At 40.8% G+C, this 22,562-nt stretch overlaps 1 protein-coding gene across 2 annotated transcripts in view; it reads left to right on the top strand.

The window, feature by feature from the left end:
• The window catches only part of CA10 (carbonic anhydrase 10), a 431,566-nt gene that overhangs the window by 85,196 nt on the left and 323,808 nt on the right, over positions 1-22,562 (top strand). The window contains exon 3 of one of the 2 annotated variants that reach the window (XM_081939543.1): positions 18,431-18,500. In XM_081939543.1, the coding sequence (XP_081795669.1) occupies positions 18,431-18,500 (70 nt within the window). Of the gene's footprint in view, positions 1-18,425; positions 18,501-22,562 lie in introns of both variants that reach the window. The other variant, XM_081939544.1, reaches the window with a different exon arrangement.

The following is a 22,562-nucleotide window of genomic DNA, read 5'->3' as shown; positions in this document are numbered from 1 at the left end:
GTTGGACTAGAAGACCCCGAAGGTCCCTTCCAGTTCTATTCTGATTGAAACTGTTGTGATCCTATGTCATCAAGACGTTGTGGCACCTTGCAGATAAATAATGACAAGTATCTTAGCTGTATATAAATATCTAAATCTGATGTCTGAAGTATACTTTGTGAAGAAAAGATGTGACATGCGGTAGGCCTATGCGCACACTTGTAAGAAGAAAAGATGGGCAAGCTAGAAAGATATCAAGGTTTTATGCTATCTTAACCATATATGACAAATTAAAGATAAAAGGCCAGTGTTTTGAATCCCTTTTATAGGTAATCCTTGATTTATGATCCTAATGGAGTCCACATTTCCTTTGTAAGTCAAGAGGTCATAAGTCGAGACTGACATGTGACCAATATGATTTTATGACTTTTTTGCAGTAGTCATTAGGGTCATTAAGTGAATGTGGTGATTATTAAGCGAATCAATTCATTCGTATGAACGGTTTGTCCCAAACCAACTGAAAAAGCCAGAAACCAGCCAAAAAGACTGGAAATCAGCAAAACGAATATTGTAAATCAGTCACATGACTGTGGAATGCTGCAATCAGCCATAAAAGTTGTGCCTGAAATGTCATGTGACCAAGGAAGAGGTGTCACCATCACAACTCTGGCACTGGTTCATAAGTAACTTTTGGAGGTGGGGGGGGGGGGAATGTCTGTTGTAACTTTGAATGGGTTAATCTGGGAATTGAAGTTCATAGGTCTTAAAATTGTTAAAGTTGGATACCCCTGGGTTAAACAGTGCCACCCATCAGGAACCTAGAAGTGTGCCATCTCTGTGGCAGTGCTTGTCCTCTAGAATGAGGTCCGTCCTCCCCCCCCACTCCGAAATTCAAATGGCCCACACCCTAAGCTTCCAGAGAGGATGACTGATTACCTAGTATTTCTTCCTTTCTCCTCCCCAGTGGGTTTGTTTTCTTTGCCATCATTGTTTTTCAATTCAATTTCAATTTTCAATTTATTTGTGCTTCTAGACCGCCCCCTCTCCCAGAAGGGACTCGGGGCGGTGTACAGTCCATAGAGAATATCACAAAAATACAATAAAAAATTAAATAATTAAATATGTACAGTATGGAGGAGGTTAAAATGCAATTAAAAGAACTGTACAAAGCTAATATAAATATAAGTTTTAAATCCCTAAAACAGACACAACAAATTAAAAAACCCCTAAGATAACCAGATAATAATACATTTGCCAGGAGGGACAGTTGTAATTATGCCAGGCCTGCTAATCGGAACAGGTGAGTCTTCAATTTTTGCCGGAAGGAGCGGAGGTCAGAAGTGGTTCTAATGTCGGGGGGGAGGTCATTCCAGAGGGTTGGGCCCATCACAGAGAAGGCCCTACTCCTTGGTGTCGCCCGTTGGCATTGCCTAGTGGACGGCACCAGGAGAAGTCCCTCCCTGTGTGAGCGAATTGGCCGCAGGGATGTATGTGGGAGGATGCGATCCCGCAAGTAACTAGGTCCCGTGCCATGGAGCGCTTTAAAGATGGTAATCAGCACCTTGAAACGCACCCGAAAAACCAGTCTTGTGCTGTTTTTGTGGGTTTTGTGTTGTTCTTTGTTTTTAAATATCTTCACAATGCAAACTGCCCAGAGATGCTAGGAGTCAGGCAGCAAATAAATAAATTATTAATACCAGTATTATTAAATTATTAAAATCCACCTCTTTCACTGATTACATACAAGTACCATTTTCTGCTCTGAGGACTATATTCAATGATTATATTTATTTATTTAGCATGTGGCATTCAATGGTTACTTCATCCTGGGTAAATCCTGTCAGATGAACCAAGAAGCTACTAGCTCTCTCGCTTACGTTTAACAAATATTTGCATTAAATTGTTATCCTACCTTGTCTCAAATATAACATTATTGTCCTTTTTTTCCTCATAGCAGTTCTTTGAAGTAAGTCCAGAAAATGGCTGGCATTGGCTCATCCAGCCAATTTTCATTCAGCCCAGGCACTTTTGCCACTACCTCACATCATACTTGAATACAGGTAGTCCTTGACTTCAAACCACTAATTTAGTGACCATTCAAACATACAACAACACTTTAAAAAGTGATTTAGGATCATTTTTCACACTTACAACCATTGCAGCATCCCCAAGGTGATGTGATCAAAATTTGGGCAATTGGCATGTATTTATGATGTTTTCAGTTCCCCAGGGTCATGTGATCATCTTTTGTGCCACAGTGGCGCAGTGGTTAGAGTGCAGTACTGCAGGCTACTTCTGCTGACTGCTGTCTGTCTGCAATTTGGCAGTTCAAATCCCACCAGGTTCAAGGTTGACTCAGTCTTCCATCCTTCCGAGGTTGGTAAAAGGAGGACCCAGATAGTAGGGAGCAATATGCTGACTCTGTAAGACTGCTTAGAGAAGGCTGTAAAACACAACTTAACAATTGCAGTGATTCACTTAACAAATGTGGCAAGAAAGGTGGTAAAATGGGGCGAAACTCATTTAACAACTGTCTTGCTTGGAACATGGAAATGTTCTGCTCAATTGTGATCATAAGTTGAAAACTACATGTAGTTCATTTAGGAGAACTCATTTAACAAACATAAAATACGTTTGAGAACTACTTGGGATTCTAAACTGAAATGGGACATTTCCATAGACAGACCTGCACTACATGGGACCTACCAGGCAACTTTGTATGGTCTCTTGGATTTTTTTAAAAAAGTAAATAAGCACTTTGGATGCCCCAAAAATCACACTAACATCTCCAGGCCTTATGGATGCCATCAACTCTAGTGCTGCTGTCACTCTACTAATTGTCAAAAAGCTGATTGATGCACTGAAGATTCCTTTGTGGCCTGGAATTATTTTTAATTTATTAGTGTGATTCTTTTGTGAATCCTGCCTAGGATTAAGTATGCAGCATACCATTAGCCCTTTTGAAACAGAGAGACATTTCTGATATGGTTGTCTTCAGGCATGACTTGGCCAGTTATGGAGGATGGGTGCCGTAGTTCATTTTGCGTCGTGTTTTGTTTGTCTGATTACTTTCTCTGTGTCTCCATTAGGAGACTAAGCTGCTGCTTTCCCCAAGGATGTATCATTAGATATTAACTAGTCTAGGTTTTTGTCCCTGAGTAATCCCATAATTTCTAGTGTCTTTTGGAACTCCAATATATTTCATTACACCTCTACATCTCTGCCTTAAATCAGCCACGCAAATCCACATCTCTAAGGGGTTCTCTGATATTACTGCTTGAATGCTTTATCATAGCTCTGTTTAATATATGCAAGACTGAATTTTTCATTTTTTTCCAAAGCCTATATGTCCTAATTTGTTTTTTCTTATCCCGTTAATGATATATGAAGCCTTAATTTTCTTTTATTCATTCTCATTTCCCAAAATCACTCTTCCTCTAAATCATCTTGCTACTCTCTTAATAACATTACAAACTTCCAAATCTTCCTCTCTATCCACCAGTGCAGACGTTTGCATCTCTGTTATATTAATATTCCTCGGTTAAAATATCACATATTCGTAGACTCACAGCATTGGAAGGGACCTTCCTGGGATCTGCCCAGGGCAGGAATGACAAATCCCATCCCAGACAAATGACTACCCAAATGACTCATGGTCAGATAATTCCTCCTTAGTTTGGTTCTCTTCATTTCTTCATTGATTCTTGTCCTAATCTATCAATCATCAATCAATCATTTTTATTTGGTCACAGACCAATAGTCTCATAAATCTAACCTTTGGCGCTACAGAGAATAAATCCATATCTTTTTTCCTGTAATAACTTTTCAAGAATGGAAAGTTTGCTATAATGCAGTGATAGCGAACCTATGGCACACGTGCCACAGGTGGCCCATGGAGCCATTTGTCAGGGTACGCGAGGCGCTACCCTGTCAACAGCTGAGTTCACCCTTTTTTAAAGCTATTTTTCGCCCACCCCAGGCTCCAGAGGCTTTATAGGAGCCTGGGGAGGGCGAAAAGAGCCCCTCGCTCCCCGGAGGCCCTCATGAGCTTCCCTGAAGCCTTTGGAATGCAAAAAAAACGGCCCTATGGGCAAACCAGATGTTCGGAAACATACTTCCTGTTTGCTCGGAGGGTCGTTTTGACTGCTCTGGAGGCTTCAGGGAAGCTTCCTGAAGGTTCCTGAAGCCTTCGGAGCACTTAAAATGACCCTCCAAGCAAACGGGAAGTGACTTCCGGTTTGCTCGGAAGGTCGTTTTGACTGCTTCGGAGTCTTCAGGGAAGCCTCCTGAAGGTCCCTGAAGCCTCTGGAGGACTTCTGGGGGGGGGGCGACACTGTTTTCGCCCTCCCCAGGCTCCTATAAAGCCTCTGGAGCCTGGGGAGGGCAAAAAAAACATGCAAAAATGGGGGGGTCGCACCTGTAGTCCATGCATGCTCACTGGGGGGGTCATGCATTGCATTATGGGTGCAGCACGCCTGCACACGACCCCCCTGCGCTCCCCCCACTTATGGCACAAGAGCCAAAAAAGATTCGCCATCGCTGCTATAATGTCTTCCCTTATCCTGCTCTTTTTTATACTAAACATACCCAGTTTTCCATATGACAGTTGTGGTATAACATGTGCAGCATGAAATGCAACTATCAGTTTCCATTTTCTTGATATTGCATGTTTGTTGATATCACTTAGCAATAGCACTTAAACTTGTATACCACTTCATAGTGCTTTTATAGCTTTCTCAAGCGGTTTACAGAGTCAGCATGTTACATCCAATATGGATCCTAATTTTATTGACCTCGGAAGAATGGAAGGCTGAGCCAATCTTGAAAGATTGAACTCCTGGCAGTGAGCAGTGAGTTAGTCTACAACATTGCATTCTAATCACTGCGCTGCCATGGTTCATTGGCTCATTTGGCAGCTGCAGTATATTGCTGCCTCATGCTGAGGTAATAAGTTAAGTGAATAGAAAGTTCCAGAAAATGTTGGAACATATAGGTAAAATTTCATAAAAATATTGTAGGATTATACAATATTCATTGTTTCTTGATTAAATATATTTCACTTTTCTACTCTACCAGATTCTTCAAGCAGCCTACAAAATTTAGAATCATGCTAAATCTAGGAAAAGATTAAAATTAATACTAAAATTAATAGGTATTTAAAAGGCTTTTGAAAAAAATCCATAGAGTTGGGGTTCACCCTTTTTTAAAGCTATTTTTTGCCCTCCCCAGGCTCCAGAGGCTTTATAGGAGCCTGGGGAGGATGAAAAGAGCCCCCCACCCCCCGGAGGCCCTCATGAGCTTCCCTGAAGCCTTTGGAATGCAAAAAAACGGCCATACGGGCAAACCAGATGTTCGGGAACGGACTTCCTGTTTGCTCAGAGGGTCGTTTTGACTGCTCCAGAAGGTCCCTGAAGCCTTCGGAGCGCTTAAAATGACCCTCCGAGCAAACGGGAAGTGACTTCCAGTTTGCTCAGAAGGTCGTTTTGACTGTTGAGGAAGTGTGTTATGTAACTAAGGAAATAAAATGAAAACAAGCCTCTGGCAACAGGAGTTTCTTCAAAATAACTCCTCTTGCAGATCTTAACAGTTAGACCCTCGAAATTGGAGCAGTATTTTCTCAGGTACTCACCTCCTAAATCATTGAGGCCATGATAGTAAGCGATAGTAGCTCTTTACATTGTTACTGGTAGTAACTTTTTAAATTTTTCTGGATAAGCAGTTGGCAACCAATATAGATCTTTCAGTTTCAGTATCCTACTACCTGCTCCTTGCATGGGTTAGCAGCTGAACTGCTTCATTTTGCACCAAATCTAACTTTTAGGTACTTTTCAAAGACAGCCACTCATACACTATGCTGCAGTCATCAATGGGATCTACTGTACCACAACTCTTACCAAATATGACTGGCTGAGGAAGGGTTACAACTGGTACTCTAGGCATAAGTAGGCAGTGAAAGCTGTGATTTTCCACCAAGTGTTTGGGGGTGTTTTTTTTTTTTTGGACCATTTCAGCATTTTTGGAGCCGTTTATTTTTCATTCTTTCTGTTTAGAAAACTGACAAAGGAATGATATCAGAGTCACCCAGACCTCCTTTTTTTCCCAGATCGCTCATGCCTTCCAAAAATATAAAATCTATCGTGTCCCTTACTGCCTTCAGCTAGCCCAGTGGTGGGCAACCTTTTTTTTCAACTGAGCCAAATCTCGCCAAAACCACGATTGAAATTTATTTTGAGAGCCACACTTTTAAAACCGAAAATACATAGGATGGTACACTGTTTTTAGTTTCAATAAGTTTTTATTGAGAATATTCTGCATGCAAGTATCCACATAGGTCGGGAGGATACAAATAACACAACCAAGGAGTCTACAAAATACCATGCAAAATCTGCCCGGCAATATACATCGGACAAACAAACAGGAGGGTAAATGCACGCATCACAGAACCCAAGAACGCAGTAAGAAAAAAAGAAAAAAACTTCTTCCCTTTTCCAGCACCTTAAAGCTACAGGACATGAAATCAACTTTGAAGGAGCCAGGTTAATCTCCAAAACAGAACACCTCAACAAGAGAATAATTATGGAAGCCATCGAAATAGAGAAACACCCCCACAATATGAATAAACGTGATGATACCTCCCACCTACCAAACATCTGGAAACCAGCCCTAGCCAACAAACGAACACCACCCACCACGCAAGCCGTTACAATACAAAACAACAATGCACATACAGCTAGCACCAATCAGCACCAATCTACCAATCATGATACAACCACACAACCAATCACTCCACTTACTGAAACAAAGTCAGCACCCCATCCCCTCCCACCAAGATTTACAGAAAGACGGCAGCTCCGTTCCCATTTTGAGCCCACGCTTGAAGATGGCAGGTGAGATCCTGCCGAAACGTTGCAAAGACAATCTCAATCTTACATGGGAAAAGACCCGAATACAACAAAACCAGCATACCTACACCCGTGAAAATCTACGAATATATATATATATATATATATATATATATATATATATATATGTGTGTGTGTGTGTGTGTGTGTGTGTGTGTGTGTGTGTGTGTGTGTGTGTATGTATGTGTATGTATATATGTATATATGTATATATTTATTTATATAAAACTACAAGTTTGTGTCCTCGTCTCTGACTTCATTTGGACATTTGCTGTGCTATTCCTCACACAAACTCTTTTCAATTAGTCACACTTCAGAAATAAAATCTGGATTAGATTTAGACTTAGAAGAACTTTATCATCACTTTGAATGTACACTAATTGGCATACATTAAAATGAAATTTCATTGCATACAGCTGTCAAAGGGTCACCACCTCCAATATACACTAACTGAACATGACAAAATAAATAAGTAAATACAAAATTATGCATATATGTGTGTGTACATGTGTGTGTTCCAGCAGAACTCTGGAACGCCTCAAACAATTTCAACCAAACTTGATACACAGATGACTTACCTTCTGGAAACAAATACTGCGGGGGTAAGACACCCCTAACACTCCTCGGGTTGTGTGTTCTGTTAAGATACATTATGTTGTGCCTTAAAATGGCTCCTGCCATGCTGCCTTAAAATGGCTTCTACTGTACAGCACAGTGGAGTTGCTGTGGTAACAGCTTCACAGTACTCCACAAGGGTGCCCCCTCTGGTAAGGGGGAAAATCCAACATTAGAAATTACGCTTCTGGGATCACAGGGAAAACATTTTAACTAATTTAATTGTTGCCAAAATCAAGGCTCAGGGAGAAGTTGCTCTTTCAGGCTTCACGGTACTCCACAAGGGGGCTCCCTCTAGTAAAGGGGAAAATCCAACATTAGAAATTACCTTTGGTCCAGACATTTCCCCCCTATAAATAAATATGTGGGCAACATCAGGTTATCGGCTAGTATATTATATGAGACAGAAAAACAAATAAGTCTAGCTTGGATGTATATATACATGGCGAGAAAAATGAATCTTGCAAGTTTACCAAACTGATTGCTTTAGTAGTTCAAGGTTTCAGAACAAACAAAACCTGGATGGATGAAGAGATAATGTTGATCCATGTCACCGTTCTATTCTAGCTCCTTTCATCCCTTTCCAGCAGAGGAAGTTTTTTATGGCTGGTCTGCCACTTCTTCTAGCATCTTCTTTTCCCTCTTTGCTGGTCTGTGACCGTAATAAAAATTAATTGATTGATTCTTTTCCCTATTTCCCTTCAGAGATCCCCATTGGCAATCTACCAGCCCACTGCCCCTTATCTTCCACTATCTTGCTTCTTCCGCTACCCATAGAGATCCTAGCAGAGTATAATCCAGTTGTCTGTTTCCTTCCTGGATAGGGTTACCAGATATCCAGCAAAAAGAGGACCTGTCCTACTTCCCCGCCCCCTCATGACTTCTCTCCAGATATCATAGCCTTAAAATCAAATATCAACTGGCTGTTTGAATGCCTAGTTTGTGAGTTTTTCTTTTACTGTTTTCACAACAGTAATAGTTCAAACGTCCGTATATTGTAGCCTGGTAAATTGTATGCTTTTTTTCTTTCCTTCATCTCTAGACAAGAGTCGACAGCCTAGATTTATGTCATTTAATTTATTTCCTGATTCCAGCAATCAGCTTCAATCCAGCCCCTTAAATCTTTGATCACTGTAATCTGCAGATCACATGACTCATTGTATGTTTCCATGGTGAAATTTAGAAAGTGTGTCATCGGCAATTCTATATTATTGCCAGAAGGTCTTTTGAAAAATCAAGATTTGTTGGGAAAATATTGTGATTGAAAAGTCAGTTTTTCCGAAGCTGGAAAAGTAATTTTATATATATGAAGGCTGACATACATTATTTTGCAATTATGGAACGTAATTTTTGTCTCAAATGCCAAGAAAGTTAGCATATTTTTCAGAGTATAAGATGCACCAATATTTCGAAGAGGCAAATTTAAAAAAAAAAGTTTTTCCACTCTGCAGACCTCCCAAAAACGGCCCATTTTTCACGAAAACGGGCCTGTTTTTTTTTTCCAAAAAAAAGGGCATGCATAATCTTTAGGAGGTTATAGAGTGTTCCTGGGGGCGGGGGGGGGGGAAATTGAGCAAAAAATGGACTACTTGTTGCTCATTTCTGCCCTCCCCAGCCCTCAAGAGCCCTCTATAAGCCTCCTAAACTTTCTGCACGGCAATTTTGGTGAAGGGGCGGGGTTTCTGGAGACAAAAAAAAAAATGCTGTATTCAATGTATAAGACGCACCCAGATTTTCAGCCTCTTTTTTGAGGGAAAAAGGTGTGTCTTATACTCCGAAAAATACAATAGTAAATAGTTAAAGTATCCTCCTTCCCCTTGCCCATTTGTCCTCTTATTCAGTAGAGCAATTTCCAGCTTTCCCTGTTCCGATATGTGATATCCCTATTCCCAGAGCTCCCAATGTGTTTGCTTTCCTCCCCTGCCTCTTAGCAGCCACCTCTGTGATCATCACCAGTATCTTATCTGCCTTCCCCCAATTTTCCCACTATTTTGCTCTCCTCAACAACTGCTGAGATCACAACCTGTCTCATACCCCTTGGCTGGCCTGCTCTCCAGTCTTACAGGATTGCTGACAGCTTCTCCTTTGGGTTCCAAACTCAGGAAGGTGATGGCCTCTGTTGGGTGTGTATGGTCATAAGTCAGATGCTGCAAGGAATCATTTGCTTCAGGTAATAAACTGCAATTACTACTAAGGCTTTCAGTCTGCCTAAGCCAGTGATGGCTAACCTTTTTTGGCTCCCTTGCCAAAAGCGGCGGGAGCACAGGGGGGACATGCGTGTGCGTGCCACACCCATAATGCTATGTGAACAACCTAGCGTGCATGCGTGTGTGACCGCACCCCTCCTTCCACTTTTGGTGTGTTTTTTTTTCACCCTCCCCAGGCTCCAGAGGCTTTCTAAAAAAAAACAGCCCCCCCCCCCCAGGCCATCCGGAGGCTTCAGGAGCTTTCCTGAAGCCTCCGGAGGGCAAAAACAGCCGTACAGGGAATCTGGAAGTTTGGGAATGGTGACTTCCAGTTTGTACGTAGGGCCGATTTTCGACCTCCAGAGCCTTCAGGAGGCTTCCAGACAAACCGGAAAGTTCCTGAACTTTCCATTTGCCAGTAGGGCCGTTTTTCACCTTCCAGAGCCTTCAGGGAAGCTTCTGAAGCCTCCAGAGGGCCTCTGGGGGGGGGGCTGTTTTTGCCCTCACTAGGCTTCTAGAAAGCCTCTGGAGCCTGGGGAAGGGCGAAAAACGGCCTCAAAAGAAGGCCGAAGTCAACTAGCTGACAGGGCAATGCCTTGCATGCTCTAACAAATGGCTCTGTGTGCCACCTGTGGCACGTGTGCCATAGGTTCACCATCATGGGCCTAGGCCATGCCATTGTCTTTTCAAGCAGTGCTTTCACCTCTAATCAGTAACTATCTTACTTTATGGTTTCTTCAAATTAAAGCCTGCTTTGTTATTTCTCCTCCCCATTCTGTCTCTCGGAGTTTTTCTGCAATTTATCATATATGCTCTCCCACATCTCTTTTTTCATTGTGGCTGTTTTTATTTCTTCCCTTTCTATCCTACCCCAAAAATATCCGGTTGTGCAAGTCTTCCTAATTCATCAAAGACAATGGGCATCTCTTTTACTATTCTTAGATGACTTTGTGAAGGCAGGTGCTGGAAGGGTTGATTTGAGAGGTCAATGTGGGGGAAGGGATCTACTTCAATCTTAAAAATTAGTGTAAAAGTATAAGACACACAAAATTAATAAATAAATTGATATGGTACCAGGAACAAGTAAATATTCCTCCCTCTCTCTCTCTCTCTCTCTCTCTCTCTCTCTCTCTCTCTCTCTCTCTCTCTCTCTCTCTCTCTCTCTCTCTCTCTCTCTCTCTCTCCTGATTAAGGTATCACACTAGAAACAATATTTCATCTGCAGCATTTACAAGGTTGTCTCTGTTTACCTGTGTGATTTCTTAATATACAGTATAATGGGCAGTGAAATGCTGCACAATATGTATAGTCTAGAATCTAGATATTAACAGTTTCCTTGTTGTATTTTCATCAATGGAACTTTTTCTACAGACAACCAATTTTGCAATTTGTAATAAATTATGTACTGTTAATTTCTTTAAAAGACATTGTTATAAATATAATGGTAAGAATTTTCTGGAACACAAACACAGATAGTCCTTGACTTATGACTACAATTGAGCCCAAAATTTCTGTTGTTAAGTGAGACATTTTTAAAAGTTAGTTTTGCCCCATTTTACAACCATTCTTGCTTCAGATGTTAAATAAAACACTGCAATTGATAGGTTAGTAATCTGGTTGTTAAGTGAATCTGGCTTTCTCTTGACTTTGCTTGTCAGAAGGTTGCAAAAGGTGATCACATGACCTTGGGACACAGCAATGGTCATAAATCTGAACATAAATAAAGCTGTCAGGTATCAGAATTTTGATCACATGATCATGAGGATGCTGCAAATGTCATAACTGTGCAAAATGGTTATAAGTCACTATTTTCAGTGCCACTGTAATTTTAAACAGTGACTAAATGAACTGTTGTAAATCGAGGACTACCTGTACTGGAATTAGAATAAGGCACGTTTCTTTCCATTTTTCACAATGATAATGCTGGAAATGGAGAATATTAGGAATGGAGTAGCTGAAACTGATTGATATGTATTGGTGAAAAAATATGCAGATTCAGGCATATCAACGATAAAATCAGTACAGTGGAACCTCCGGTCACGACCGTAATCTGTTACAGGACTTTGGTCGGCACCAGATTTGATCATGACCGGAAGCAAGACTGACTGCGTATGTGTGCACACACAAAAAGGGGCGGAAGGGGAATGTTAGATATCCACACAAGCTACAGTGGTTTCCACTCCGGTCCTCCATTTAGGCGGGAGCCTAGGTTGAATCTGATTGGTTGAGAGGTCTGACAGCTCCCTATAAAAGGAGAGCTGCCAGACCTCACAGTTGCTGGATTGTACATACTTGTCTGTAAATAAAGAGCTGTTGTTGCCTTCAGTCTGGAGTCTGTCCTCTCATTGCCCTGATCTAACACTAGCGACGAGGGTGGGATCGAGAGGCAGATAGGACGAAGAACGAACAACCAGACAATCCAGCAAGTAATCCAGCCCGGAGCATCGGCGCGGCTTCGGGCAGCCATTTTAAAGCGGCAAATTCAAACCGCAAGACAAAATGGCCATGCATGCTCCGCGAACTCCGTACGACCCAGTGGCCAAACATTGGGAATCCTACATCCTACATGCTGAGGTTCGAATGCTTCCTTGAGGCAAACGGAATCCATCAATCAATACGTCGCAGCCCTACGGAAGGCTGCCACATATTGTGACTTCTGAAACCTAGATGACCAGATCCTGGACCGTCTGATCTGCGGAGTGCGGGACATTTCTCTGTAGAAACGTCTGCTGGCGAAATCAAATTTAACGCTGCAGATCACACTCGATGAGGCCAGGGCATCGGAGTCAGCCGACAGGTCCACGGAAACGCTACAGCGCCAGCACAACGCGCCCCAGACCGTCACTAAACAGGCGCGCGTCCACCACGCGGCCACAGACCAGGAGACAGATGACAGCGAGTGCGATGACAGCTACCGCATGCACAGCAGCCGCACGAAGCCGGCACGAAAATTCGACTCCCGTTTGCCGCCTTGCGCAAGCTCCGGAGGGAACCATCCCTGGTCTACCTGCAGATTCCAGGATGCAACCTGCCAGCGTTGCGATAAGAAGGGGCACATCGCAAAAGTGTGCCGGAGCTACGTCTGGTGGCCTAACATGGACAGGGAAATCGAAGAGTGGGTGGTCACTTGCACTCCTTGTCAGAAATCCAGACCAACTCCCCCAGAGGGGCCCGCTAAGGAGTGGGAGCGCCCTCAGGCACCCTGGTCTAGGGTGCACATAGATTTTGCAGGCCCCGTTCATGGCCAAACATTCCTAATAATTGTGGACGCATACTCAAAATGGTTAGAGGTAGCCCTGATGACCTCTACCACGGCAGAGGCGGTCATCAAGGTGCTACGGAGACTTTTCTCCACGCACGGCCTGCCTGATGTCTTGGTCTCTGACAACGGGCCCCAATTTACGGCCATGCAATTCGAGACCTATCTAGCTAGCCAGGGAATTCGGCATGCCCTAGTCGCGCCATTCCATCCGGCCTCGAATGGACAGGCGGAACGAATGGTGCGCTCAGCAAAAGAGGCCCTCACCAGGATGGGCCCGGGTGATTGGCAAACACGGGTTGATCACTATTTACTAATACAACATATTACTCCTAGCGCCACCACCGGGAGAAGCCCCCGCCGAGCTTCTCATGGGTCGCCGGCTAAGGTCTCACCTAGACCGGCTACACCCAAACTACTCTGCCACATCGCCCCCAGACTCCACCAGCAAGATTCGGAACTTTAGCATAGGGGATTCAGTATACGCCCACAACTATGCAGAGGGGACTCTGTGGATTCCTGCCACGGTGATAGGCATCACCGGGCCTCGCTCTTATCTCTTAGAGCTAGAGGATGGTAGAAATTGGAGAAGGCACATTGACCAACTCCACGGTCGCCTAACCCACTCCAATCTTAGAGCACCAGACGAAACTCTGATGCCAACCTGCCAAGGCCCTACCCAAAAGGAGCAACCAGTCACTCCTTCCACAGACTTCTCAATCCCGAACAAACCGGCAAATTTACCTGAGTTTGTTGCAAGCCCACAGCGAGCCCTGAGTGAACAAACTCAAAGGACTCCAGCCGCGGCCTGGGGTAAGTTCCAGCAGCTTCCACCGAGAGGAGCTGAGGAGCACAAAGGTCCCTCCGACCTGCTCCAAGAACCGGTTCAGAATGAACTGCGCAGGTCTGCCAGAGTTAGGCAAAGACCCGCCTACCTAAAAGACTACGTCACTAATTGGAATGCTCCAACCAAGAGGGGAGGGGTGTTAGATATCCACACAAGCTGCTGTGGTTTCCACTCCAGTCCTCCATTTAGGCGGGAGCCTAGGTTGAATCTGATTGGTTGAGAGGTCTGACAGCTCCCTATAAAAGGAGAGCTGCCAGACCTCACAGTTGCTGGATTGTACATACTTGTCTGTAAATAAAGAACTGTTGTTGCCTTCAGTCTGGAGTCTGTCCTCTCATTGCCCTGATCTAACAGGGAAATCGCTGCAGCAGGGAAAATTGCCACCCAAGGATGTGTTCATGAACAGAGTGAAACATTTAGCAGATTTTTTGGTTGGCACCCGATTTGGTCATGGTCAGAAGTGTTAGTGCCCAAGGTTCCACTGCACCTTTTCACAAACATACCATTGCAAAAGACTTGCAAAAACTCTCAGGATGTTGCATTAGGATGTCTTCTGCTTCTCTGTAAACTCATCACTGTCGTATAGCTTGAGAATTCCAGCCATTAGAGCTGAAATTTATAACCTTACAAAATAATGTTTATAAGCCACCCAGAGTGGCTTATAAAGAGAGATAGGTAGAATAAAAATGTAAACAAACCATCTGCATGCCGTTATTAAGTCCTATTCCAAAATGATTTTACTTTATTCTGCTGTGGTATGCCATCATGTCGATTATAAATCAGTAGTAATCTTATGCAGAATCTTATTGCTTGTTTCCTCAACTCACATGGAAAATCAATGTTCTTCCATTTTTATCTCCTGCTATAGGTGAAACTTGCATGCTGTTCAGATTTGTTGCCCTTCATTTCTTCCTGGACAGACTGTTACCTGAGATAGCCCTCAAATGTAGCCTTGCAGGCTTTGGGGAATTCGTGGTACACTGTGCCACATTACCAGAATAGCACCAACATGGATTGAATGTATTGAGGTTTTGTTTGTTTGTTTTTTCTTCCTGAAGTTTTGCAAGTTTTGGAAAAAGGAGAGGCAAATTCAGTGACTGATGAATTGGGGGCAGAGAAATCATGCTGGTTAGTTGATAGGTTCAGCTAGTGTTTAACCGGGGTTGAGCAGAGTCTGGCTAAAGCTTTTCTCTGTGAGCTCAGCTGGATGCTAAATGTGTTTGCGGTTCGTGGATGGTGAGGACAAAGTGGGGAAATCGTTAAAGTGTGTGGCAGAGCTCATTAAAGACTTCATTCTACAATGGAGTCATCAGTTTGATGCAACCCTGTGGGACGGATATATTTCTCCAAGCAGTTATAGTTGAATTGCTATTTGTATAATGCAGTAGGACGTGCTTGCTTTGCTTATTCAAATGTGATGCCTGTGTACAATTTGGTCGTAGCTGCATTTTTTGCTGGCATGAAAGGGAATTATGATATAGGCAGTACAATTTGAGCTGTCTATTTTTAAAGCCCTTCTTGGCAATTGGCATCAGCAGCCCAATTGTAAGGTCAGACTTCCTTGGAATGCAGGCAGGCATTGTGCCATGTTGTCAGATGGGCAAGAGATTAAAGAGCACAGCCCTGCTGTGCTGTGTGGGCCACATTGGATGCCGAACAAGACACATTTTGTATGGCAGCTTCATTTTAATTTCACAGCCCTTTGTTTTTGAGATGTCAGTTGCTAATCCAACTTTGTGGATTAGGGTACCTTCTTTGCACAATTTGCAAACACTATTCATATGGCAAGAGTGTGTGTATGGTGGAAGAGACCCTTTATCTCCCATGGTACCCCAACCCCTTCATTGTCTGTCTGAAAAATGAAATGTTGTCAAATCCTGCTTGGTGTATGAGAATTCATTCTAAAACATGGTGCAGTGCAAATTTGTATCAGTCATGCTTTTCATGTGCAGTTTTCTTAAAGACAATGATGTACCCTGGGATCTGCTTTCTCATTTGCTTTTCAATACCACACGCAGATACCCTGCACTCCAGTTCTCCTGCCATAGTCTGGCACTACTTTGTATTCTTCCTCCATCATATTTAAGTGGCTTTCAGATCACTGCCACACTAATTCAGAGCATATGCCCTAACCAGGGGTGGGTTCCAGCAGTCACTACTGCCGGTTCGCTTGTGGGCGTGCCCTTCACATGCATGTGTGCTGTGTGTACATGCGCAGTGCATTATAAATTGCTCTGCACATGCGCAGAAGCAAAAAACAAGATGGTGCTGCCTATGGCGCCACCCAGAGAACGGGTTTGGGGGCGTGGAAGGCCTGGGTCTCTGCTGGTTCCAGCGATCCAGGCTGCCAAACCACTACCAGTTCGGCCGAACTAGTCCGAACTGGTAGGAACCCACCACTGGCCCCAACCCATCTGACTTTACTACAGGATACAAGTACACTTTTTGGTAAATTCATGTGTATCTCATATTGCCAGGATAGTGTGATTTAGGATTCAATAGGTAACGTTTTTCTGCCTATTTACTGTCTGTTTGGGTTTTTCTTTCTACAGTCAACTTGGTGCCTGTTGACCTCATAAGGATTTTATAAGTATAATGGCACTGACAGCATTACCTTTTTTCTAATAGAGTTCAATGTCATGCATCATTTAGCACAAAACTCGATAATATTACTTCTCTTGTTCAGCAAAAAAAACACACCTCGCAAGCAGGTATTTTGTTCACTAAATGACCTTTGTGTTATATAAAAGAGAAAGGTAAAACGTTTTATATGCTTTAAATGTTCCCTATCAAAAGTTACATTTATTGCAGAGTAAAAGTTTTACTTACTTTATACTTTGCTTCTATGTATATGTATTTTCAGGAAGGTTTAAGAAAGAAGACGGAAAACCTTGGCCCATGTGATGGATTACATGACATTACATTTAGCCCTTGACTTACAACCACAGTTGGAACCTGTTTCTAAGCAGGCTGGTTGCTAAGTGTGTCATTTCCAATTATTATTTTTTGTTGCCATGATTGTTAAGCGGTTGTTAATACAATTGTTAAGCAATCCAGCTTCCCCCATTGACTTTGCTTGTTGGAAGCCAGTTGGGAAGGTCGCAAATGGCAATCACATGATCCCAGGATGTTGCAACTGTCATAAATACATGTCAATTGCCAAGCACCTGGATTTGATCATATGACTGTGAGGATGCTGCAACTGTCATAAGTGTGAGGACTGGTTGTAAGTCACTTTTTTCAGTGCCAGTATAACTTTGAATGGTTGTAAATCAAAGACTACCTGTACTGGCTATAGGAGAAGACTAATGGTATTTAATTGCATGAAAAAACATTCATTAACATTACAATAACAAAATGGAAACATTCGTTCCACTATGATTATTTTGCCACACTCTGCTCATGATATCAGCATTTATAGCTGAACAGCAGTGAGCCAGTCAAGAGCCAGTGCAGTATTTATTTTGTTTATTTATTTTGGTTTTTTTCCATTTCTTAAACCGACCCAAAGTTCCGTGTTAACAAAGCATAAGAATTATAGTGATAAATACACATAGCTGTGAGTTGAATTGCTAGGTTATTGTTCTTTTCTGACTTTGGAGATAGAGCACTAATGATGTTACTTCATCTGGTAATAACATGTCTGCTGCAGGAAATCCAAGCTTGGAGACATTAAGGACCCAGGAACATTCATAGATTATATATATATATATATATATATATATATATATATATATATATATATATATATATATATATATATATATATATATATATATATATATATATATATATATATATATATATATATATATATATATATATATATATATATATATATATATATATATATATATATATATATATATATATATATATATATATATATATATATATATATATATATATATATATATATATATATATATATATATATATATATATAAAATATATTGGTTGCAATAATCTCAGGGTTTTTCTTTGGGGGGGGTGGTGAAATTTTGAATCATATACAAGTCAATAATATTGATTTGAGAAATAGAACATTTCTTCTATTACAAAATTGCAGTTTTAAAAAAAAGATAAAGTCAGAATATAAATCTATCCAATTTTGCTAAATGCTTGATTTAGATTCAGAAGTTTATGTTCTTCAAAATGAACATCTAATGTTTTATTGTACATTCTCATTATTTATTGATTAAAAACCAAAATTTGGGGTACCATTTCTATTGATTAATTAATTATCTCCCACTCTTGGTTTCTCTGCATGTTAGTGTTGGGAAGTTTAGCATTTGCTTTTGTCAATACATCATGAATTTGTATCTTGTTTCGCTTTGGTAATAGCTTTCAGTAGTCTATTGAGAGCTGTTAAATCAAAGGAAAATAGGTCCTTGAAGACTACTTTTGAGATTCTCTTTGTACATAAGCCTCATTGATACAAGCAAGACTTGCTATCCAATTTAAGAATTAGAGCATGGCCTCCATCAACTCTTCTAGAAGCCACCGTATACAAAACTTTGTGACCTATTTTGCGGGGTGTTGTAGACAATGTTATATGAAAGATTAAAAGCTGTTGTATCATGAAAATAGAAAATATTGTTGCTCTATTTTTTACTGGTCTGTTTTTCTTTCTTTAGCTCAGCAGAATTCACCAAAAATCCATGAAGGCTGGTGGGCTTATAAGGAGGTGGTCCAGGGAAGCTTTGTTCCAGGTAATTGCTATATTCATTATTCAATCATTATGTGAATTGTTGCTATTTTATTCTGATGTACATCATAACATGTAGTGTTGGCTTTTATGTTCAGCTATTTCAGAAATTTAGATACATGCAGCTGTGCACTGTAACAAAAATAAGAACATAACTCAATAATTGGATTGATTCTATATCTCTCACTTTAGATGAAGCATCATACAGTAGTTACAAGGTATAGAAAACCTTGTGGTTTTTAAACTTTATTGATTTTCAAATCGTGTTTCTTAAGTTGGAGAGAAAAAAGAATCTACCCCTGCTTTTGGCTGTCATTTCCTATATTCAACTAACATTGAAATCTGTGGAGCTCTTATTTCTATAAAATTGTTTTTAAATCTTCTGCGGATTCTCAGAAAAGTATAAACAAGGAGATAGAAAGGAGTGATCCTAATGAAAGGACAAATATTGGAAATATACTTGATCGATGTGAGGCGGAGCTGGTTCTTGTTTTTCTGTACTTAAACTATTCTGATTAGTCAAAAGTTTGAAGTGTTTTATTTTCCTTCTGTTAACTCAGGCTTACAGTCTCTCCTTTGCCACCACCACCACCACCACCATCAAGGAGATATAGGCCCCAAACCCATTGACCTTCTTGAAATCTTTTTAAACCTGGTTTTGTCAGAAAACTTGGCGACTGCATGTAAATAGGGACCCCACAAAATTATTACATTGTACATAAGACTTTGAATGTATTCCATGGTTTGGGTATTTTCTGTATTTGTTGGAATTGGTCAACTCCTCAGATAGCTCCCTATCGCTCATCTGTTGCAGAAGGAGGTTAATTTCAGAAAATATTGACAGGATAGGGCAAGGCTGGACATGAACACTGGGTCAGTTTTGGTAGGCTGCCACCTTCCCTGCTGCCTCTGCTCCCTACCGCCATCGCTGCTACCCTCCAAAAAGACCTCTACTGTCCTTTTGCTTCTGCCATTGGCCAGACAGGGACAGTTAGAGTGGCAGATGTGTCCTGCAGGCCTTAAAAAAACCCATTCTGGGATAGTATATTTGGAAACCCTTTTGAGAGAGAGAGAGAGAGAGAGAGAGAGAGAGAGAGAGAGAGAGAGAGAGAGAGAGGGAGGGAGGGGGGGGTCAGGTTGTAATCCAAGTGATCCAAGAACATTATCCACTTCCTTAAGAGACTAACTGGGAGTATAAATGCTGCTGCTTTGGCAGCTGGAATTATGTGGGAAAATAAGAGTATATAACCATTATGGATGATGGATGCCTTCAGTCCCTGTCTCTACTTAACAGGTTTCCTCTAATTCTATGCTGGAATATGTGCACTTTGGAAGACTCTACATAATATGCAGTTGTTGCTTGATTTCCTTCACAGTTGTATGAGTTGGCCTAGCATTGCAAGTGTTTTTGGAATTATAATAGCACCTAGACTTATGTACCGCTTTGTAATGCTTTCAAGCCTCTCTAAGCGGTTTACAGAGTCAACATATTGACCCCAACGATAATGTTTGAGAGCTTCTATTTAAATACAAACTTTAATGTTTGTTCCATACATGGTAGGAGATTTACAAAACTTATTTTCTTTTCTTTTCCATAGTTCAATTTCCCTCACTGGAAAAATGTGCAATAGACTGCTTTGCCATACTCTGAATGCTTAATTCCTTGTCAGAAGTTGGGGTAAAAGAACAGGAATTTTACTTACAAGTACATACAGTTTTGCATTTACAATGATATTTAATATATTCAGTGACCTTAGTTTAACAAACTATACACACACAGCCCTATACCGACAATTTCAGAGGGAGATTAACTGTTTCATTCCCTCAATCATGCAGCTTCTTTCTGTGCTTTCAATTTTAGGGTCAGTTCTGTCCTAGGGATTAGAATGAGAAGAAGGAAATGCACATTTTTTTTTTAGCTCCTTGGATTTCAGCACCACTCTTAAACCATATTTCACTGATAATCTGTTCTGATCTCCAAAACCTGCAATTATTTCCACCTGCCAGTTTTCTCAGTTGATCTCTCTGTCTTGGTTCCTATTTGCTCCTGCTGGGTCTCCAACTGCAAATTCATCCTTCTTGACTCATGATGGCTCACCAGTCCATACCACACAAAAATAATAGCAGAAATTCACAACAGCTCCTTCCTTCATTACTTAATGCTCCTGCCATTTTATGTCTTTGCAGCTAAAACACAAGGATTGGTACTTGAATTAAGAGTTGGGCTTCTTAATGTCTATGTGACATTGAGACTGATTTTGGCCCTCCTTTTTCAATCTCAAGATCATCTGGATAACTTAACCTGCCATCCCTTGGCCACAAAAACATATCCAAGGTTCATTATTTGTTACTAGTCTCATAGTCAGGTTTGAGATTTCCACACATCATCAAAGTTTGGCCTATTTGCCTCTTTATGAGAAGCTTATATTTGACCCAAATATGCTTTTTTAAAAATAAATGCCATTCATTTAGAGTTTGAGATATAATCCCGTTCCCCACTAACTCACTCCCACACAATTTAGAGCAGAAAGCAAACATACTGAATATAACGGTTATATGAGAACTCCTTGAGAATCTTGAGCAAGTTTTAGTATTTTAAAAATACTAGCGGTCTTATGTATCTCCTATGTATGTATCTCTTCATAAAATGAATTTGTGAACTCCATTGTGGGAGGAGGATTATACTAGATAAAGAAGGCCATATAGTAAGTGTCATAACTTATTTTACAACATCATCAAAGGTTCAGATCAGTTAATAGAATTGATCTGATCATTTGAAAAACAATTCACGCATGACTTGCCTGGGAAAAATAATGGATAAGAGTTAAGAAGATTACCATGACTTGAGCGAGAGAAGTTAATCTGATTTTTGCTTTCATGTAAACAAAGCAGACTAGATTACTATCTTCCCCTATCCAATGGTGGTGGGTTTTCAGGGAAATGTTGAGTAGGAAAATATTCTATTGCTGTAAATTGAGTGAAGAAAGGAGCAAGAGTTTTGCAGCTCCTTAAATGTAATTTTTTTGTTGATCACAATCCTCTTATTCAGATGAAATTTTGTTCAGTGTTTCAAGCATGTGTTTGTGTATGTTTTGTGTGTGTGTGGATAATAGGAGAAGAATTTTAAAGTCTAATCAAAAGAAAATGAAATGCAGAAGATAAAGATATGATAATTATCTTATTAATAGTGACCACTTGTAAAACAGCTGTTGAATAGAAATATTGTATGGGAAAGTTGATTAAAACATGTAACATGTAAAGAAGCCTTTGCTATTATTGATACAACGGGAGATGCCAGTGAACCTCTTAACTGTAATTTAGTTGCTTCTAAAGAGAAGTGTGTGGTACACAAGAAAATATGTGTCTGGTATACGACTTGTTGGTATTTATGTGTCAGCAGGCATGTCATCACAAACCCACTGCATAACACATTGCCCATCTTTGCTTTAACTCGGGAATACTGAATGCTAAATGTGGGATAAAAAAAAAAACTTGCCATCTTCTAAAAACTGATAATCTTCCCTTTTACTTTAAAGCATTTTTGTTAAACTTTATATTATAGGGGATAATTTGAAGATACGTTGTATGAGGAAAAGTGCTGCATTCAAAGATTTTTTTCTGAATGTTATTTACTTTTTTTTCACCTGCTGCTTTAGGCAATGGAACAGACTCATAGGTGTGTGATTTTTTAAAGCTTGTAGGTCATCTTGAATATAATAAGGAAACTATTCCTGCCACAGAGAAATAATTATGTATATTGCCAAGAAAATAATTTCCTGGGTCTTTTTGTTTTACTGAAAATAATGAGAAGATAGGCAACTTTTCTCTCCAATGATCTCTTTTCAGCTGCTTAGGAGAGGCAGCTATACTGATCCCCATTAGCCTGGAGGTCCTGTAAGAGTGGCTTCCTTGTCAACAAAATACTCAAAAATACTATGAGCCCCCAAACCCCAAACAACAATAAAAATGCGAAACAAAGTTACGTCAGGGAATATAGAGAATAAGATGCAAATGGTAAAGGGGATATTAATAGCAGTAGCACTTAGACTTATATACCGCTTCATAG

Source organism: Natrix helvetica (assembly GCF_964273705.1).
Source record: "Natrix helvetica genome assembly, chromosome: 1".
Lineage (NCBI taxonomy): Eukaryota > Metazoa > Chordata > Lepidosauria > Squamata > Natricidae > Natrix > Natrix helvetica.
This window is presented reverse-complemented; position numbering and strand designations above follow the sequence as displayed.